This window comes from Salmo salar, chromosome 19, assembly GCF_965601325.2.
Source record: "Salmo salar chromosome 19, fSalSal1, whole genome shotgun sequence".
In the NCBI taxonomy this organism is placed as follows: domain Eukaryota; kingdom Metazoa; phylum Chordata; class Actinopteri; order Salmoniformes; family Salmonidae; genus Salmo; species Salmo salar.
In genome coordinates this window covers 50802501-50824948 of record NC_138309.1, presented here as the reverse complement: position 1 = coordinate 50824948, position 22448 = coordinate 50802501, and the positions used below count along the sequence as shown (strand labels likewise).

The window sequence follows — 22448 nt, the reverse complement described above, 5'->3', positions numbered from 1 at the left end:
TCATCTGACTCCGGGGAAATAGATAAAGGGCTTCATTGGCAAAATCCTGAAGTATTTATTTGATGAAGTTTACACAAGCGTTTGAGTTCCATATGCTAATGTCTGGAAATGTAAATAACAGACATCCTAACATTGTATCTCAGTGTCAGCATATGTTAATAATAATGTGAAATTTAGATTAGAATATGTAATGTGCAAAAATATACAAGGGAAAGTATAATTTGCAGTGTACAAATTTAACATGATGAACAGGAATTATGTTTACTCTCACGGGTGGCCAAAAATAACTAATTGAAAGCTACGCCCCTAATAGGCCACACTTCCTGAATATAACATATGGATTACATAATAAAAAACGTAGCTGCTGGGTCAACCCAACTGATGGTTAAAAAAACTACTGATTGTTAAATTAACATCAACTGATAGTGAAATTAACCCATGTTTGGCTAATCCAAAAAGCCTGGCTCGATCAAAGTAACCCGGCGTGTGTTCTGTCCACTGTTTAGCCAGCACATGGTTACCAATTAATCCAAATTGGGTTGTTTTTAGCCCATCATTTTTTAGAGTGTAGCGTTTGTGTTTTCTACAAACTCCCTACAGAGACAGAGGGAGGGAGGAGAGGGGTGGAGGAGGGAGACTATTATTATTTATAATTGTGATTACTATTCCTTTCCCTTACAATTACTCTAGTTTAATTTAACTGACAGAGCCAGTGGGGGGGAGAGATTAAATTAATCACCACATTCTGTATCGGTGAATCACAAAACACCTCCTAGCCCATACCAACTCGTTCAGAGGTCCTTCTGTTGTCACCTGTTGCTGACCAAAATCAGAGGATGACTTCAGAGTAGTGATTTGGGACACACTAGTGGTTTGAATGATGTAATTCAAGTTTCACTTCTAAATAGGAATAAAACGGCATGAAATTCAAATGAACAAATCCCCTCCGTCGTTTTACAAGATATACACTTCAGTAACAGTTTAATATTTCATTTGGGAGGTATTTCATATTTTACATGTATCAAGTCTCAAAATCTGACATAAACAAATACATGTGGCATATAATTAGGGATGCTTAAATTGTGTTAACTCAAAAATGACCTCAAAAATAACATAATGCCTTATGGCAGGGTTCCCAAGTTTTCTGAGCAAAAAAATTAAATACAATTTATTTTTATTTTTTATTGTTGGACATAAAAGACTCTAAAAACACCAGGAAATCAGCTCCAAATGATTTTAATTTAATAAATATGTTCCCAAGTATTCCCACACGTAATCGAGAGACACATGATAATATACAAATGTAAGCAAGGTTTGAAATTATTATGTTTTAGTCAAATATAATATGTGTTTGGGCTTCTAGCGGTCAATTTGCAGTCTACAAATTATTTGTAGTTTTGGATCCGGCCCCTCACCATCCACGCAACAACAAAAAAATCGTCCCTCAGCTGAATCTAGTTAATTATCCCTACCTTATGGGATTCCACTTTGCAGTTGGCTGGATAGAAGTGGCCATCAGAGGGTCTAGTCCTGGCTCCCTACATCATTTTCACATTTTCACAGCTTTGGGACACTTATTCACATGGCGGAGGCGCAAGTGAACGTGTAAATAGAGAGGGGGTGAGGGTGAAAGAGAGTGAGAGAGCGTTAGTGAGTGACTGTGAGTGCTTTCTCACTCCCTGGTCTCAGTCTGTTCTGTGTGTGTGGGAGACAGGGTCGTGATGCTGTGGCTAGAGGACTGAAGCAGAGCACTCTACTACTAACAGGTTTCCCTCCTTCCTTTCTGTCTCTATCTCTCTAGATTTTGACTGACACACTTGGCAAGAATGAGCTCGCGCTCAACAGTCAAGGCGGACAGCATCCCCACACAAGACCCGTCTCTCGCGCCTTGGAACATCAGCTCTGTCAGCGCGCATCGCCTGATGGAGCTGCCGCCGGCGTCCACCTCAGTAAGTTAACGGCAGACATTACTTTGGCTGGATGACTGTTCAGTGATTTATTTCATCTAAGTTCTTCATCGTTTCTTTGGTTATTCTCGTTTAGGAGACCTGTCACTAGAAGGCAGTGATCAAACACGCGTTAGGCTACATGCCATAACTTGCCTAGCCTACATACATAACATCCACGGGAGCCTAAATAGAGGGGTTGATGCGGGATGCCCGTTCTCTGCGTGCACCGCTTGTATGTGGTGCGTTACAGTGTGTCCCACGGGCACCTCTGGAGATTGGCTTATTTATCGTTTTTATGTTCATCTTCTATTTGTTTCTTTACACGGATGATGGTTCTATGTGGAACCATCATGATTTAAAGAATCCGTTGAGCCCTTCAATGGTTCTTAGCATTTCTTAAAGGGATTTATTTTCTATTTTAGTGATAATTCAAATGTAGGGTCAGGGGTGGCTCAGGCGAATATTTAGGGGGGAGGTGGTGCTCGGCTCTTTTTGTGAGAGTGTTATTCCAGTTTATCTAATCGGTTGTGTTATGCCATTACATGATAAATGTGACAATGGCTAGTTGTGGTGTCTTGTGTCTTGTGCCAATGAATCAAATCAAATCAAATTTATTTTTATATAGCCCTTCGTACATCAGCTGATATTCTCAAAGTGCTGTACAGAAACCCAGCCTAAAACCCCAAACAGCAAGCAAAGCATGTGAAAGAAGCACGGTGGCTAGGAAAAACTCCCTAGGAAAAACTCCCTAGAAAGGCCAAAAACCTAGGAAGAAACCTAGAGAGGAACCAGGCTATGAGGGGTGGCCAGTCCTCTTCTGGCTGTGCAGGGTGGATATTAAAACAGAACATGGTCAAAATGTTAAAATGTTAAAATGTTCATAAATGACCAGCATGGTCAAATAATAATAATCATAGTAGTTGTCGAGGGTGCAACAAGCACGTCCGGTGAACAGGTCAGGGTTCCATAGCCGCAGGCAGAACAGTTGAAACTGGAGCAGCAGCACGGCCAGGTGGACTGGGGACAGCAAGGAGTCATCATACCAGGTAGTCCTGAGGCATGGTCCTAGGGCTCAGGTCCTCCGAGAGAAAGACAGAAAGAGAGAAAGAGAGAATTAGAGAGAGCATATTTAAATACACACAGGACACCGGATAAGACAAGAGAAATACTCCAGATGTAACAGACTGACACTAGCCCCCCGACACATAAACTACTGCAGCATAAATACTGGAGGCTGAGACAGGAGGGATCAGAAGACACTGTGGCCCCATCCGATGATACCCCCGGACAGGGCCAAACAGGCAGGATATAACCCCACCCACTTTGCCAAAGCACAGCCCCCACACCACTAGAGGGATGTCTCCAACCACCAACTTACCGTCCTAAGACAAGGCCGAGTATAGCCCACAACGATCTCCGCCATGGCACAACCCAAGGGGGGGGGGGGGGGGGGGGCGCCAACCCAGACAGGAAGACCACGTCAGTGACTCAACCCACTCAAGTGACGCACCCCTCCCATGGACGGCATGGAAGAACACCAGTAGGCCAGTGACTCAGCCTCTGTAAAAGGGTTAGAGGCAGAGAATCCCAGTGGAAAGAGGGGAACCGGCAAGGCAGAGACAGCAAGGGCGGTTCGTTGCTCCAGCCTTTCCGTTCACCTTCACACTCCTGGGCCAGACTATACTTAATCATAGGACCTACTGAAGAGATAAGTCTTCAGTAAAGACTTAAAGGTTGAGACTGAGTCTGCGTCTCTCACATTGGTAGGCAGACCATTCCATAAAAATGGAGCTCTATAGGAGAAAGCCCTACCTCCAGCCGTTTGCTTAGAAATTCTAGGGACAATTAGGAGGCCTGCGTCTTGTGACCGTAGCGTACGTGCAACATAATAATAACATAATAAGTAATGTTAACAATAGATTATGGCTAACCAGAATACCCCCAAAAACCTGTATTGTTCCTCAAAAGGATCTACGAAGAACCTTTGAGATTTATAGCACGTGTTTTTTTATGTTATAAATAATAGCCTACATATGGCGCACTGTGGATTTACGGTCTTTTAACATAATCATTCAAGTGATTCAATCAACTGTATAAATACTTAAGATAAATGTATTGGCTTACCAAATAACATGCAGACAATTCATGACATTTATGCAAGTAGCCTATGTTTTGTTTTGTGAATGGCTCCAGTTTGACCCACATTTGGCAATCTTCATTCAGCTGCGCACCTGAATGAATGAACACCAGTGAGAGAGAGAGAGAGAGAGAGGAGAGAGAGAGAGAGAGAGAGAGAGAGAGAGAGAGAGAGAGAGAGAGAGAGAGAGAGAGAGAGAGAGAGAGAGAGAGAGAGAGAGAGAGAGAGAGAGAGAGAGAGAGAGAGAGAGAGAGAGAGAGAGAGAGAGAGAGAGAGAAGTGGTGCCAGGAATCAGAGCCTAGGAATTATCCACGAGCGCACCGTAGGCCAATATCCACTCAACACAATGCTGGGTAAATAGTGGATAACTAGGCAAGTCAGTTGGTAGACCCGTGTGGCTCAGTTGGTAGAGCATGGTGTTTGCAACGCCAGGGTTGTGGGTTCAATTCCCACGGGGGACCAGTACGGGGGGAAAAAATTTATGAAATGTATGCATTCACTACTGTAAGTCACTCTGGATAAGAGTGTCAGCTAAATGTAAATGTTTAGAACAATTTATTATTTACAATGACAGCCTACCAGGGAACAGTGGGTTAACTGCCTTGTTCAGGGGCAGAATGACAGATTTGACCTTGTCAACTCGGGGATTCAAGCCCCGAGTTGTGTGTGGCTTAGTATTGGTTTGGCTTTTCGATCGTTCTTTTTGAACTCCCGTGAGAGTAAATGTAATTCCGGTTCACCTGTTCTGTTGTATTGGCAAAACATGTTAAGGTTGAGAAGAGACTCTTTTGTAGCTTAATGAGGATTACTCAAATTGAGTTTCTCAATGATCAATCTGTGTTTTCCAAATGATGCACATACACTACCGTTCAAAAGTTTGGGGTCACTTAGAAATGTCCTTGTTTTTGAAAGAAAAGCACTTTTTTTGTCCTTTAAAATAACATAAAGTTGATCAGAAATACGGTGTAGACATTGTTAATGTTGTAAATGACAACTGGCAACTGGCAGCTTCATTAAATAGTACGCGCAAAACACCAGTCTCAACGTCAACAGTGAAGAGGCGACTCCGGGATGCTGGCCTTCTAGGCAGAGTTCCTCTGTCCAGTGTCTGTGTTCTTCTTCCCATCTTAATCTTTTCTTTTTATTGGCCAGTCTGAGATGTGGCTTTTTCTTTGTATCTCTACCTAGAAGGCCAGCATCCCGGAGTCGCCTCTTCACTGTTGACGTTGAGACTGGTGTTTTGCGGGTACTATTTAATTAAGCTGCTAGTTGAGGACTTGTGAGGCGTCTGTTTCTCAAACTAGACACTCTAATGTACTTGTCCTCTTGCTCAGTTGTGCACCGGGGCCTCCCACTCCTCTTTCTATTCTGGTTAGAGCCAGTTTGCGCTGTTCTGTGAAGGGAGTAGTACACAGCGTTGTACGAGATCTTCAGTTTCTCGGCAATTTATCACATGGAATAACCTTCATTTCTCAGAACAAGAATAGACTGACGAGTTTCAGAAGAAAGTTATTTGTTTCTAGCCATTATGAGCCTTTAATCAAAGCCACAAATTCTGATGCTCCAGGTACTCAACTAGTCTAAAGAAGGCCAGTTTTATTGCTTCTTTAATCAGAACAACAGTTTTCAGCTGTTCTAACATAATTGCAAAAGGGTTTTCTAATGTTCAATTAGCCTTTTAAAATGATAAACTTGGATTAACTAACACAACGTGCCGTTGGAACACAGGAGTGATGGTTGCTGATAATGGGCCTCTGTACGCCTATGTAGATATTCCACAAAAAATCTGCCATTTCCAGCTACAATAGTCATTTACAACATTAACAATGTCTACACTGTATTTCTGATCAATTTGATGTTATTTTAATGGACAAAAAATTGCTTTTCTTTCAAAAACAAGGACATTTCTAAGTGACCCCAAACTTTTGAACGGTAGTGTATACTCAATCAATAATGAACCAAATTAATTATATTATATGCTAATTAATGTAGAGAGGTGGTGCTTTCCCAGTACAGTCTGGTCCACTATTGACAGTGTGTGTGTGCCTGTGTGCGAAACCTGTGTTTGTACCCAAAGCAAACATCAAAATGACCTTGAAAAAATGTATTAAACATCTCATGGAACGGTGGGGACTGTGAGGGGACACGCATACAAACACATGCGCACACTTTAACACAAACATTATTTTTTAGTTGTATTGTTTGTTATTTTTTAGTGGTATTGTTTGAATGCCATTGTGTTCTGAATTTGTGTGACTGTCTTTGTCTATCAGTGTATCAGTGTTTTGTGGACCCCAGGAAGCAAAAGCTAATGGAAATCCTAATAAACCAAATAAAATGAAAAGGCCTGCGGCTGAGTTCTTTATTGATGTACTGTAATACAATACAAGAACACTCATCTATCTACCAACTCTACATAGTTAGTATGGACATGGCCTATAAACAGTCAGGGTTATGGGTTAATCCAGGTAATGCAGTCAGGGTCATGTTTAAAACATGTTGTTTTTCATTTCATTTCATCAAATTAAATCAAATTGTATTGGTCACATACACATGGTTGTATGAGTGTAGTGAAATTCTTGTGCTTCGAGATCCGACAATGCAGTAATATCTAACAAGTAATCTAACAAATTACACAACAACTACCTTATACACAAAAATGTAAAGGGATGAATAGAATATGTACATATAAATATATGGATGAGCGATGGCCGTGCAGCATAGGCAAGATACAGTAGACGGTATAGAATACAGTATATGTATATACTGTATTCTATATTCTATATATATATATATATATGTATGTATATACTGTATTCTATATAATATATATATATATATTACATATATATGTAATGAGTAATGTAGGATATGTAAACATTAATAAAGTGGCACTATTTAACCTCTATGGGCTAGGTGGGACGCTTGCGTCCCACCTACTCAACAGCCAGTGTAATCCCATGGCGCGTTATTCAAATACCTTAGAAATGCAAAACCTTCAATTTTTAAAAAATATGACTATTTTACACCATTTTAAAGATAAGACTCTCGTTAATCTAACCACACTGTCCGATTTCAAAAAGGCTTTACAACGAAAGCAAAACATTAGATTATGTCAGCAGAGTACCCAGCCAGAAATAATCAGACACCCATTTTTCAAGCTAGCATATAATGTCACATAAACCCAAACAACAGCTAAATGTAGCACTAACCTTTGATGATCTTCATCAGATGACAACCCTAGGACATTATGTTATACAATACATGCATGTTTTGTTCAATAAAGTTCATATTTATATAAAAAACCAGCTTTTTACATTAGCATGTGACTAGCATATGACTAGCATTCCCACCGAACACTGCCGGTGAATTTACTAAATTACTCACGATAAACGTTCACAAAAAGCATAACAATTATTTGAAGAATTATAGATACAGAACTCCTCTATGCACTCGATATGTCCGATTTTAAAATAGCTTTTCGGTGAAAGCACATTTTGCAATATTCTCAGTAGATAGCCCGGCATCACAGGGCTAGCTATTTAGACACCCAGCAAGTTTAGCACTCATCAAAGGCAGATTTACTATAAGAAAAATGTTATTACCTTTGCTGTCTTCGTCAGAATGCACTCCCAGGACTTCTACTTCAATAACAAATGTTGGTTTGGTCCAAAATAATCCATCGTTATATCCAAACAGCGGCGTTTTGTTCGTGCGTTCAAGACACTATCCGAAAGGGTAAATAAGGGTGGCGAGCATGGCGCAATTCGTGACAAAAAAATTCAAAATATTCCATTACCGTACTTCGAAGCATGTCAACCGCTGTTTAAAATAAATTTTTATGCCATTTTTCTCATAAAAAAGCGATAATATTCCGACCGGGAATCTGCGTTTGGGTAAACAGACAAAAGAAAAGAAAGCATTCGGTCGACTCGGGCACGCGCCTAAGCCCATAGTACTCTGAGTACTACTTAGTACTACTTGCCAAAAGCGATAACGTTTTTCAGCCAGAGCCTGCCTCGATATCGTTCAGCTTTTTCCCGGGCTCTGAGAGCCTATGGGAGCCGTAGGAAGTGTCACGTTATTGCAAAGATCCTCAGTCTTCAATAAAAAGAGCCCAGATGAAACACTACTTCTCAGACAGGCCACTTCCTGCATGGAATCTTCTCAGGTTTTGGCCTGCCATATGAGTTCTTTTATACTCACAGACACCATTCAAACAGTTTTAGAAACTTTAGGGTGTTTTCTATCCAAAGCCAATAATTATATGCATATTCTAGTTACTGGGCAGGAGTAGTAACCAGATTAAATCGGGTACGTTTTTTATCCGGCTGTGTCAATACTGCCCCCTAGCCCTAACAGGTTAATAATTTCCTCTTGCATCTAGGCGTTCCGCTAGCGGGACCCCTAGCCAAGAGCCAATGGGATCGCATGGCGCGAAATACAAAAACAACTAAAATACCACAATTAAATTTTCTCAAACAATCAACTATTTTACACCATTTTAAAGATAAGACTCTCGTTAATCTAACCACATTGTCCGATTTCAAAAAGGCTTTACAGCGAAAGCAAAACATTAGATTATGTTAGGAGAGTACATAGACCAAAATAACCACACAGCCATTTTCCAAGCAAGCATATATGTCAATAAAACCCAAAACAAAGCTAAATTAAGCACTAACCTTTGATGATCTTCATCAGATGACACTCCTAGGACATTATGTTATACAATACATGTATGTTTTGTTCAATCAAGATCATATTTATATCCAAAAACAGCTTTTTACATTGGCGCGTGATGTTCAGAAAATGTATTCCCACCAAAAACTTCTGGTGAATTTACAAAAATACTCATCATAAACGTTGACAAAATACATAACAATTATTTTAAGAATTATAGATACAGAACTCCTTTATGCAATCGCTGTCAGATTTTAAAATAGCTTTTCGGCGAAAGCACATTTTTCAATATTCTGAGTACATAGCCTGCCATCACGGGGCAACCTAAACTCAGAATTAGTATTAGAAATATTGTATTACCTTTGCTGATCTTCGTCAGAATGCACTCCCAGGACTGCTACTTCCACAAGAAATTTTGATTTGTTCGAAATAATCCATAGTTATGTCCAAATACCTCCATTTTGTTCGTGCGTTCAGGTCACTATCCAAAGGGTAACGCGCGAGTGCATTTCGAGACACAAAAAGTCAAAATGTTCCATTACCGTACTTAGAAGCATGTCAAACGCTGTTTAAAATCAAATTTTGATGGTATTTTTAACGTAAAATTGCGATAATATTCCAACCGGACAATAGTGTATTAATTCAAGGAGAAAAATTAAAAACAGCGTTCTCGCGGGAACGCGCATATCCAACCTCTTTGTCCTCAGGCAGACCACTCAGTAACTGAGCTCCTATACTCTGCCCAGAGACAGGAGAAGGCTCAATCCACTTTCTGAAGGCTTTAGACAGCCAATGAAAGCCTTAGAAAGTGCAACGTAACAGCACAGATACTGTAGTTTCGAAAGGGACTAGAAAGAATAACTACATTTCTCAGATCCTACACTCCCTGGTTTACTTTTTCTCAGGTTTTTGCCTGCCATATGAGTTCTGTTATACTCACAGACACCATTCAAACAGTTTTAGAAACTTTAGACTGTTTTCTATCCAAATCTACTAATAATATGCATATTGTCGTTTCTGGGCAAGAGTAGTAACCAGTTTAAATAGGGTACGTTTTTTCATCCGGCCGTGAAAATACTGCCCCTATCCACATCAGGTTAAAGTGACTTTAAAGCCACAAGCAGTGGCTCAGGTGGTTGTTGTCCTTGATGATCTTTTTGGTCTTCCTGTCCTAGAGGGAAAGTTGTTTCCCCCCGGTGATGTGTTTTGCAGACCGCACTACCCTCTGGAGAGCCTTGCGGTTGAGGGCGTTGCAGTTGCCGTACCAGGCGGTGATACAGCCCAACAGGATGCTCTCGATTGTGCATCTGTAAAAGAGTGTTTTAGGTGACAAGCCAAATTTCTTCAACCTCCTCCTTGTTGTTGTTGGTAATCAAGCCTACCACTGTAGTGTCGTCTGCAAACTTGATGATTGAGTTGGAGGCATGCATGGTTACGCAAACATGGGTGAACAGGGAGTACAGTAGAGGGCTGAGAACGTACCCTTGTAGTGGCCCAGTGATGAGGATCAGCAGGGTGGAGATGTTGTTTCCTACCTTCACCACCTGGGGGCGGCCCGTCCGGAAGTCCAGGACCCAGTTGCACAGGGCGGGGTCGAGACCCAGGATCTCAAGCTTAACTTCTCTAGGGCCAGTGGGACGAAATCGTCCCACCTACTCAACAGCCAGTTGAATCCCGTGGCGCGTTATTCAAATACCTTAGAAATGCTATTACTTCAATTTCTCAAACATATGACTATTTTACACCATTTTAAAGACAAGACTCTCGTTAATCTAACCACACTGTCCAATTTCAAAAAGGCTTTACAACGAAAGCAAAACATTAGATTATGTCAACAGAGTACCAAGCCAGAAGTAATCAGACACCCATTTTTCAAGCTAGCATATAATGTCACATAAACCCAAACCACAGCTAAATGCAGCACTAACCTTTGATGATCTTCATCAGATGACAACCCTAGGACATTATGTTATACAATACATGCATGTTTTGTTCAATCAAGTTCATATTTATATCAAAAACCAGCTTTTTACATTAGCATGTGACGTTCAGAACTAGCATACCCCCCGCAAACTTCCGGTGAATTTACTAAATTACTCACGATAAACGTTCACAAAAAACATAACAATTATTTTAAGAATTATAGATACAGAACTCCTCTATGCACTCGCTATGTCCGATTTTAAAATAGCTTTTCGGTGAAAGCACATTTTGCAATATTCTAAGTAGATAGCCCGACATCAAAGGGCTAGCTATTTAGACACCCACCAAGTTTAGCCCTGACCAAAGTCAGATTTACTATAAGAAAAATGTTATTACCTTTGCTGTTCTTTGTCAGAATGCACTCCCAGGACCTCTACTTCAATAACAAATGTTGGTTTGGTTAAAAATAATCCATAGTTATGTTCAAATATCCTCTGTTTTGTTCGTGCGTTCAAGACACTATCCGAATGGTAGTGAATGCTGTCATCAATCCACTTTCTGGTTAGGAAAAGTTTTAATAGTCACAGTGGGTACGACATCTCCGATGCACTTGCTAATAAACTCGCTCACCAAGTCAGCGTATACATTAATGTTATTGTCTGAGGCTATCCGGAACATATCTCAGTCCACGTGATCGACGCAATCTTGAAGCATGGAATCCGATTGGTCAGACCAGCTTTTGATAGACCTGAGCAAGGGCGTTTCCTGTTTTAGTTTCTGTCAATAGCTGGGAGCAACAAAATGGAGTCATGGTCAGATTTGCCGAAGGCAGTATGCGGGAGGGTTTTGTATGCATCGTGGAAGTTAGAATAGCAATTATCCAGAATGCTACCAGCTCGTGTCGCGCATTCGATATGCTGATAGAATTTAGGAAGTCTTGTTCTCAGGTTAGCTTTGTTAAAATCCCCAGCTACAATAAATGCAGCATCAGGATGTATGGTTTCCAGTTTACATAGTTGTTTCAATGCGATGGGTGCAGATTGGGTTGTCAGCGGTGGTCCCTCGCAGTCAGACAAATATGGTGGTAATGTTGGTCTGTGATCCACTCCAAACTGTCAAGGAATGAAAATTGTGTCAATATTTCAAAAAAACATTGTCATTACACATAACCATACCACAAGGTACCTGCTTCATTCATGATGAGAAAACCAATTGGAACTAAGTTAGCTAGCTAGCCAAGTTGCTAGTTAGTTAGCTAGCTAGTTCTCTTATATTAACCAGTAATACAAAATATGCCTAACCGTTTGAAAACGTTAGCTGTCACCTTGAGGCTTGATAGGATATAAAACAATCGCTGAAGGGAAGGCACTATTGTTATTTATTGGCTAGCTAGGCTACCAGTTCGCTTTTATCCCCCTATGAAGCCTAGCTAGCTGGCTATCCCTACTGGCTATTGGCCAAGTTAGCTAACGTTCCTGATTCTAGTTACTCAGATAAATAAAACATATCTCAATTAGCTACTCACTTTAGCGTTAACTTCTTTTAGGTATTTTCAGAACAGCTTCACACTTCTTTGTTTCTCCAGTTGTCAGTTCGACCACGCCGTTTACATAGTTGGCAGTTGGAACTCCGCAGAAAAATATATGTCATTATTGTTGCTAGGCTACCAGTTACAGTGCTTTTAGCTTGTGGTTTGTGCGAGTCCTTTATCCAGAGGGAATTAAAAAATGATAGTGTCTGAAAGAATGAAATGGATTGGATATTTGTCAAATTATTGAGCATATCCTCAAAACTCAAATAACTTATTTAGCATATCAAATCAAATTGAATTTGTCACATGCGCCGAATACAACAGGTGTAAACCTTACAGTGAAATGGTTACTTACAAGCCCTTAACCAACAATGCAGTTTTAAGAAAAATAAGTGTTAAGTGAAAAATAGATAAGTAACATTTTTTAAATAAAAATAGCAAATAGTTAAACAGCAGCAGTAAAATAACAATAGCGAGGTTATATACAGGGGTACCGGTACAGAGTCAATGTGCCTGGTCACTGGTTAGTCGAGGTAATTGAGGTAATATGTACATGCAGGTAGAGTTAAAGTGACTATGCATAGATAATACACCGAGAGTAGCAGCAGCGTAAAATATGCATATCAAGATCCTATGTAGGCGTACTGTCAATACTTGTCAACATATAGAGAAAATAAGATGTCTACATAGGCCTACAGTATCTCAAGATATCTAATGAGTCAATATCCAGCTACACCATGTATCATATCCAAAGGGAATCTAAAAATGATTTGTGCATATATGTCAAATTATTGAGCATGTGCTGAAAACTCTGAAATGCATCAGAAATTGTCCTTATTTTCAGCATATCAAAAAGCATATCAAGATCCGGAAATGGACCTCAGCCAAGAGAAGCATTTCTAGAATCAATATAGCTTAATATCTTGAATGTGCTGAGAAAACACCGATACGTGATGTATACAGTAAGCATTTGTCAACATGAAGAGAGACAATAGGATGTCGCATATCTCAGGATATCGAATGAGTCCATATTCGGCCATAGGAAATGTCCATGTGTGATATTCAGAGTAATCCCAATATCATACAGTATATGTCCAAAAGACCCAGCTTGATTCCGAATTTGTCAAGATATGTGGCATATGCATAAAAACTCAAAATATGCATTGGACATGTTCTGTATCCTCTAGAATACAAAAAACATGTCAAGTAAATATATCCCCTTATACGGACCCTTTTCACCCAGTGGGTGTTACAACACATCATGTGAAGTTCCAAAACATTTCAGGAGGATGTTTCAATACTCCATCAAAGTTAAGGTTCCGTCTCCTTTGTGTTGGTGGCACCTCACTTACCAATAGTTTTGGTGTTAAAAAGTACTTACAAAATATGTGTGTGTGCGTTTTATTACACACACACGCACACATACACACATACAAACATACAAACACACACACGCGGTTCACTGTGCGTTACTGACAGACTGAAGCCCTGCCACATACCTCGTCTTTCGGGCTACATTCACTGGTTGTGTGTGTGTGTGTGTGTGTGTGTGTGTGTGTGTGTGTGTGTGTGTGTGTGTGTGTGTGTGTGTGTGTGTGTGTGTGTGTGTGTGTGTGTGTGTGTGTGTGTGTGTGTGTGTGTGTCTGTGTGTGTGTGTGTGTTTGGCAACTTAACCTCAGGTTGATATTTGACATTCATCCAACAGACACAAACATTGGATTTTTGGAACAAAGAAATAAGCTGTACCCAAAGGAACATGACATTTACTTGTAAAAAATAAGGCTTTCAGTGACGCAAGAACCTTGACGGGTTAAGATTGGGTCATAACCCATGGGCGGTTAAGGTTAGGGTAGGTGTTAGGTAAAGGTTAAGGAGGTTGGAGATGCAACAGTGTGACAGTAGAAATTCAGGTCCATCAACCATCATCCTCTTCCTCCTTCCTGCTCTACTTCCTGCTCCTCTTGTTCCTCCCTTTGTCTAAGCAAGAAAATTAGCATTTTGGCAGGTCACACAGTAACATTTACTACCTGCTGACAAGGAAAAACACACATGCATGCATTCACAGTGCACACAGACACAGGCAATCTCGCATACACAGGGTTGGGGAGTAACTGATTACATGTAATCTGATTACAAAAAACTGTAACTGCAATCAGTGAAATTACCAGCAAAAATATTCGAATCAGATTACAGATACTTTTGAAAAACTAGATGATTTACATCTTGGATTACTTTCAAATTGAGAAAGGATGTTTGCAGGGGGACAACTTTGACAGCTTTCTGTTTTCTCAATGACATTCAAATCAGCACTAAAAAAGGTGCAAATTTAAGTTTGTTCCACCTGAGAGAGTCTGACCACAAATCAGAGAGCACTATGATGACACACCAAATGATGACCACCAATCAGAGACCGCTATGATGCTTTTAATGAATCCTTTTTGTCTTCTTCTAATTCCTCTTAAGGGGAAAGTAGTAATCCAAAAGTAATCAGATTACATTACTGAGTTTGGGTAATCCAAAAGTAATCAGATTACGTTACTGAGTTTGGGTAATCCAAAAGTAATCAGATTACGTTACTGAGTTTGGGTAATCCAAAAGTAATCAGATTACGTTACTGAGTTTGGGTAATCCAAAAGTAATCAGATTACGTTACTGAGTTTGGGTAATCCAAAAGTAATCAGATTACGTTACTGAGTTTGGGTAATCCAAAAGTAATCAGATTATGTTACTGAGTTTGGGTAATCCAAAATTAATCAGATTACGTTACTGAGTTTGGGTAATCCAAAAGTAATTAGATTATGTTACTGAGTTTGGGTAATCCAAAACTAATCAGATTACGTTACTGAGTTTTGGGTAATCCAAAACTAATCAGATTACGTTACTGAGTTTGGGTAATCCAAAATTAATCAGAGTACGTTACTGAGTTTGGGTAATCCAAAAGTAATCAGATTACGTTACTGAGTTTGGGTAATCCAAAAGTTACGTTACTGATTACAACTAGTAACTGTAACAGATTACATTTATAAATTAACCTGCCCTGCACAGACACACAGTCCCCGCCCCGTACTCTGTCTGGTGTATGAATATATAGTGTGGTCAGATGTATATACTTTCTTGTTGTTCTATCCTTCTGTGGACTTTGGGGGATTTCCGGTATCCATGACGATAGTAATACAAGCCCGCACACACACACACGCATGTTTTTTTTACTATCCTTTTGGGGACCAAACCATTTTTCCCATTCAAAATTATATTTTCCCTAACCCTAACCTTAACCCTAACCCCAAATCCCTAACCCTAAACTCCTAAACAATGTGTCCTCCAAAACACGACCCCGTGAAGCTTCATGACACACTGCTCGCTTAACCCAGAAGCCAGCCGCACCAATGTGTCGGAGGAAACACCGTACAGCTGGCGACCAAAGTCAGCGTGCATGCGCCCGGCCGCCACAAGGAGTCGCTAGAGCGCGATGGGACAAGGACATCCCAGCCGCCAAACCCAAAATATAAGCTTTTTTAGACGCCAATGTTTCCATAAAAAGTCAACGTAAACAAACACTATAGACTCAAAACACAGTTAAAACTATAGTTTTGATCTCATGGATGGTCAGTCCCTGCATCCATAGGTATGAATTTGAGAGGGGTTATATTACTCAAACACCGACCCTGTTTACCAAAACAAATGGCTTTTTTATTGTTTGAACTGAAGGACACAGATGTGGGTCAGTAGACGATATAGACGTGCATGCATGTGCACACATACTGGAGACACGCACAAACACACACACAGAGGGATTAAAGAGAGGAAGTGGGTGAGTTCCGGCTGAACTCCTAGATATTACAGAAAGCAGGGATTGTGTTGTCGACGGAATGGGAAAGAGGGCCAACAATAGTTGTCCTTGTCCCCACAGCCCCTTAGCTCTTCCTCAGACAAACACGTAGATATCGGAAATTGATTTCAGCACAGTCACAGCTGACCGACTCATTCACAGGCACCCTGCCTACTCTAGCACAGACGAATGTGTCTATGTGTTTACGTCTGCACTTGTGTGTGTGTGTGTGTGTGTATTCATGGAGAGAGATGGCGTCGACCTTAGTTCTTACTAGAGGTTAGAACAGGTCAGCAGTGATTATGTTTTCGTACCCACCAAAGCATAGAGACTGTACTTTCGGATTAACACTGATGCTACAAATCTCTCTGTCTTCTACTCATTGGCTTAAATGCAGCTTTGCATACTATAGAATACACGCAAAAGAGGGTTCCTCAGGGGTTCTTTGGAAAGGGTGATGGTTCTATGTGGAACCATACTGACTCAAGTAACCTTTTGGGTTCTTTGGTCTTTTAGTGATAATAAAATGTGTCTCTTTATAATATTTGGCGTCATAGTTTGTTCACAGCTCTTTTTGTGCAACCGTGAGTGTGTGTCATTCCATTTTATCTAATCTGTTGTGTTACATTATTACATGTTGTGTATGACTATAGCCAGTGATGGTGTCTTGTGAAAGACTCATGTATGGCCTTGAGAACGGTTGACAAAATCAGTCTTAATTCTCTCGTCAGGATCAAAAGGCTTTACAAAGAACCTTTCAGATTGAAAAAGGTTCTTTATAGAACCATTCTTCATAAATGTTCTATAAAGAACCATAAAAAAGTGTTCTATATAGCCCCAAAAAGGGTTCCTCTATGGTTACAAGCCAGAGAACCCCTATCTGGTACTATTTACAACCATCATTTTTTTGTGTGTAGATCATGGTATCCTCCTGGACAGACTACAGAATTGGGTTGGCCTCTCAGGCTTAGTACTGAACTGGTTTAAGACATATATGACTGACAGAGATGATTTTGTTGCCCTAGGAGACCATGCCTCAGGAAAACTAGAGATCTCATGTGGCGTACCTCAAGGGTTGATTTTGGGCCCTATACTTTAGTTTTTACATGTTATCCCTTGGCAGCATTATTAGGTATGCCAATGATACACAGCTGTATTAATCTGTGTCCTCAGATGACGATAGCCCAATTAACACCCTGGTTGAATGTATCTCTGACATAAATATATGGATGGCTCTTAGTGTTATGGTGTTAGTCTCTTAGTGTTATTTTATTATTGTTTTACAATTTTAATTTGTCTAATTTAGGAAATATTTTGTGTTTTTATCTTTCGCACCTTTAGTTATTTTATTTATTAAGCACTTTGAAATGCATCCTCTGTAAGAAATGTGCTCTATAAATCAAGTTTGATTTGATATGTTTAATGACCTTTGACTCCTCAGACTGTAGAGGACTGGAGGAGGAGGGTTCAGTTCATGTCAGAATACAATTGTATCTGAAGGTAATAGAACCCTCAAACGTCCACTGTGTTCTATTGGTTAGACAATGGAAGTAATATAAACAATTATACAACGGGTGGGTCTAATCCTGGACGCTGATTGGTTAACCTCTCTAGGGTATGTGGGACGAAATCGTCCCACCTACTCAACAGCCAGTGGAATCCCGTGGCGCAATATTCAAATACCTTAGAAATGCTATTACTTCAATTTCTCAAACCTATGACTATTTTACACCATTTTAAAGACAAGACTCTCGTTAATCTAACCACACTGTCCGATTTCAAAAAGGCTTTACAACGAAAGCAAAACATTAGATTATGTCAGAAGAGTACCCAGCCAGAAATAATCAGACACCCATTTTTCAAGCTAGCATATAATGTCACATAAACCCAAACCACAGCTAAATGCAGCACTAACCTTTGATGATCTTCATCAGATGACACTCCTAGGACATTATGTTATACAATACATGCATGTTTTGTTCAATCAAGTTCATATTTATATCAAAAACCAGCTTTTTACATTAGCATGTGACGTTCAGAACTAGCATACCCACCGCAAACTTCCGGTGAATTTACTAAATTACTCACGATAAACGTTCACAAAAAAACATAACAATTATTTTAAGAATTATAGATACAGAACTCCTTTATGCAATCGCTATGTCCGATTTTAAAATAGCTTTTCGGCAAAAGCACATTTTGCAATATTCTGAGTAGATAGCTCGCCATCACGGGCTAGCTATTTTGACACCCACCAAGTTTGGCACTCACCAAACTCAGATTTACTATAAGAAAAATTGGATTACCTTTGCTGTTCTTCGTCAGAATGCACTCCCAGGACTTCTACTTCAATAACAAATGTTGGTTTGGTTCAAAATAATCCATAGTTATGTTCAAATATCCTCTGTTTTGTTTGTGCGTTCAAGACACTATCCGAAGGGTAATGAAGGGTGACGCGCCGGCGCGTATCGTGACAAAAAAAATCTAAATATTCCATTACCGTACTTCGAAGCATGTCAAACGCTGTTTAAAATCAATTTTTATGCGATTTTTCTCGTTAAAAAAGCGATAATATTCCGACCGGGAAACCCTGTTTTCGTTCAATGACTAAAAATCTAAAATGGACTCTTCACGTGCACGTGCGCGCCAGTCTCATTGTTCTCTGATCGACCACTTACCAAATGCGCTACTGTTTTTTAGCCATGGCCTGCAAAGTCATCATTCAACGTTCTGCCGCCTTCTGAGAGCCTATGGGAGCCGTAGGAAGTGTCACGTTACAGTAGAGATCCTCAGTTTTCAATAAAGAGAGTGTAGAAGGCCAAGAAATGGTCAGAGAGGGCACTTCCTGTTTAGAATCTTCTCAGGTTTTTGCCTGCCATATGAGTTCTGTTATACTCACAGACACCATTCAAACAGTTTTAGAAACTTTAGGGTGTTTTCTATCCAAATCAAACAATTATATGCATATTCTAGTTTCTGGGCAGTAGTAATAACCAGATTAAATCGGATACGTTTTTTATCCGGCCGTGCAAATACTGCCCCCTACCCTAGAGAGGTTAAAACTGCGTTCCAGTCGATGTCTATTCCACAAGTTACCATCGGCTAAAGCTATGACGTTGAAATGCTTATTTATTCTGTTCCATCTGACTGCGCAATCCACTGTCTCATCAGCCCAGCCAGGCAATTTATAGGCTTGATCTCCACTGTAAAAAGCATCTAGACATTATCTCCCATTTCTTTTAGACTAGCAATTGGTTTTCAACAGCAGAGATTTGTATAAACCTTGCTTTCTGTCTCTCTGACATTTGCAACATTGTTTCAACATTGAAATTCGATCACCAGCTGTCCCATAGTAATGAACGTAGGCAGGCAACTTTTCTCAGCCAGTCGAAATCATGAATCAGCATCATTTTATTGGTATAAACAAAGAAATGTCAATAGAAAACTGGTAAATCAAAATAAAATGCAGCTAGTTTGATGTTTTTCCAGCTTCAGTTTGAAGTGATTGTGTTAGTTGTTTGGTTGGCTAGCTCCTCTGAACAACAGTGTTCTGAAGAGAGAGCACATTTTCTATGCCAGGTGAAATCGTGCATCATTCGCTCATTCTTATGAATGTATCCAAAATAAATGTCACTAGAAAACAGCTTAAAAATGCAAATGCAGCTACTTTGCTGTTATTCTGTCTGCACTGTTTGACGTGACTGTAATTTAGCCATAGTTGGCTAGCTAGCAAGCAAGGGATAATAATGTTGCCAGTCAGTATGGCAATGGAACATTTAGAACAAATGTCTGGCCCATAGACAAAAATGCTTAACGACTGGGTCGCATCTCTGGCTACCGAACCAACAGAACAAACGACCAGCCGGCTTGGGTAGCAACCCTAGATTTGTGTCAGGACAATATCTCTTGGAAGGATGAAATAGTATGAATAAATTCATCAAAATGATGTTTTTAATGAAAATATGGCAATAATTATTTGAATATGTTGGTAACCTGGTGCATAAAAGTGGTCATGTTTTTGAAGGTGGTGTTTGGAGGATATATTGGCACGTTTTGCCAGTATACACCAATATATCCTCCAAACACTGGCTTCTCGGGCATTATTAATTCACTGAGTTAGTCAAGAGTCTTTTGAGGGAGAGAGAGACATAATGACAGTTTTTGTTAAAAACGCTTTATAGATATGCCATTATTTGATAATTTGATATTTCACAGCTTTATAGTCATGTCATGATTTGATCATTTGATAATTCTCAGAAGTAGTGTGCACATATTCAACAATTTCCTGGAATCCCAGTTGCTGGGTATAAATATGTAAAATAAAAGGAATATCAATTCTTAGAAATACATTAACATGGTTGTATACGCTCCGGGCTAGTCTCCCTCTACAGACTCATGGTGCAGTGAGAGAGACTAGGTTTCAACTGCCTATACCTCGTTTACTATCAGCTTGATGAAGACCTACTGGGTGAAACTTTCAATTAACTTCAAGTAACTATATAGTAACATTCAACATATAGTACAGTAACTGTATAGGAACATTCAACATATAGTACAGTAACTATATAGGAACATTCAACATATAGTACAGTAACTATATAGGAACATTCAGCATATAGTATAGTAACTATATAGGAACATTCAACATATAGTACAGTAACTATATAGGAACATTCAGCATATAGTACAGTAACTATATAGGAACATTCAGCATATAGTACAGTAACTATATAGGAACATTCAGCATATAGTACAGTAACTATATAGGAACATTCAACATATATAACAGTAACTTAATAGGAACATTCAGCATATAGTACAGTAACTATATAGGAACATTCAACATATAGTACAGTAACTATATAGGAACATTCAACATATATAACATTAACTTAATAGGAACATTATGCATATAGTACAGTAACTAAATAGGAACATTCAACATATAGTACAGTAACTATATAGGAACATTATGCATATAGTACAGTAACTATATAGGAACATTCAGCATATAGTACAGTATCTATATAGGAACATTCAACATATAGTACAGTAACTATATAGGAACGTTCAACATATAGTACAGTAACTATATAGGAACATTCAGCATATAGTACAGTAACTATATAGGAACATTCAACATATAGTACAGTAACTATATAGGAACATTCAACATATATAACAGTAACTTAATAGGAACATTCAGCATATAGTACAGTAACTATATAGGAACATTCAACATATAGTACAGTAACTATATAGGAACATTCAACATATAGTACAGTAACTATATAGGAACATTATGCATATAGTACAGTAACTAAATAGGAACATTCAGCATATAGTACAGTAACTATATAGGAACATTATGCATATAGTACAGTAACTATATAGGAACATTCAACATATAGTACAGTAACTAAATAGGAACATTCAGCATATAGTACAGTAACTATATAGGAACATTATGCATATAGTACAGTAACTATATAGGAACATTATGCATATTGTACAGTAACTAAATAGGAACATTCAGCATATAGTATAGTAACGATATAGGAACATTCAGCATATAGTACAGTAACTATATAGGAACATTATGCATATAGTACAGTAACTATATAGGAACATTCAACATATAGTACAGTAACTATATAGGAACATTCAGCATATAGTACAGTAACTATACAGGAACATTCAGCATATAGTACAGTAACTAAATAGGAACATTATGCATATAGTACAGTAACTATATAGGAACATTCAGCATATAGTACAGTAACTATATAGGAACATTATGCATATAGTACAGTAACTGTATAGGAACATTCAGCATATAGTACAGTAACGATATAGGAACATTCAGCATATAGTACAGTAACGATATAGGAACATTCAGCATATAGTACAGTAACGATATAGGAACATTCAGCATATAGTACAGTAACTATACAGGAACATTCAGCATATAGTACAGTAACTAAATAGGAACATTATGCATATAGTACAGTAACTATATAGGAACATTCAACATATTGTACAGTAACTATATAGGAACATTCAGCATATAGTACAGTGACTATATAGGAACATTATGCATATAGTACAGTAACTATACAGGAACATTCAGCATATAGTACAGTAACTATACAGGAACATTCAGCATATAGTACAGTAACTAAATAGGAACATTATGCATATAGTACAGTAACTATATAGGAACATTCAACATATTGTACAGTAACTATATAGGAACATTCAGCATATAGTACAGTGACTATATAGGAACATTCAACATACAGTACAGTAACTATATAGGAACATTATGCATATAGTACAGTAACTATATAGGAACATTCAGCATATAGTACAGTAACTATATAGGAACATTATGCATAT

General features: G+C 39.0%; 1 protein-coding gene across 1 annotated transcript in view; it reads left to right on the top strand.

The window, feature by feature from the left end:
- Positions 1-1492: 1492 nt before the first annotated feature.
- The window catches only part of LOC106578925 (melanopsin-A), a 39782-nt gene continuing 18826 nt past the window's right edge, over positions 1493-22448 (top strand). Inside the window, exon 1 of the mRNA XM_045702389.2 lies at positions 1493-1949. Within this exon, the coding sequence (XP_045558345.1) occupies positions 1827-1949 (123 nt within the window). The 5' untranslated portion in view covers positions 1493-1826. The remainder of the gene's footprint in view (positions 1950-22448) is intronic.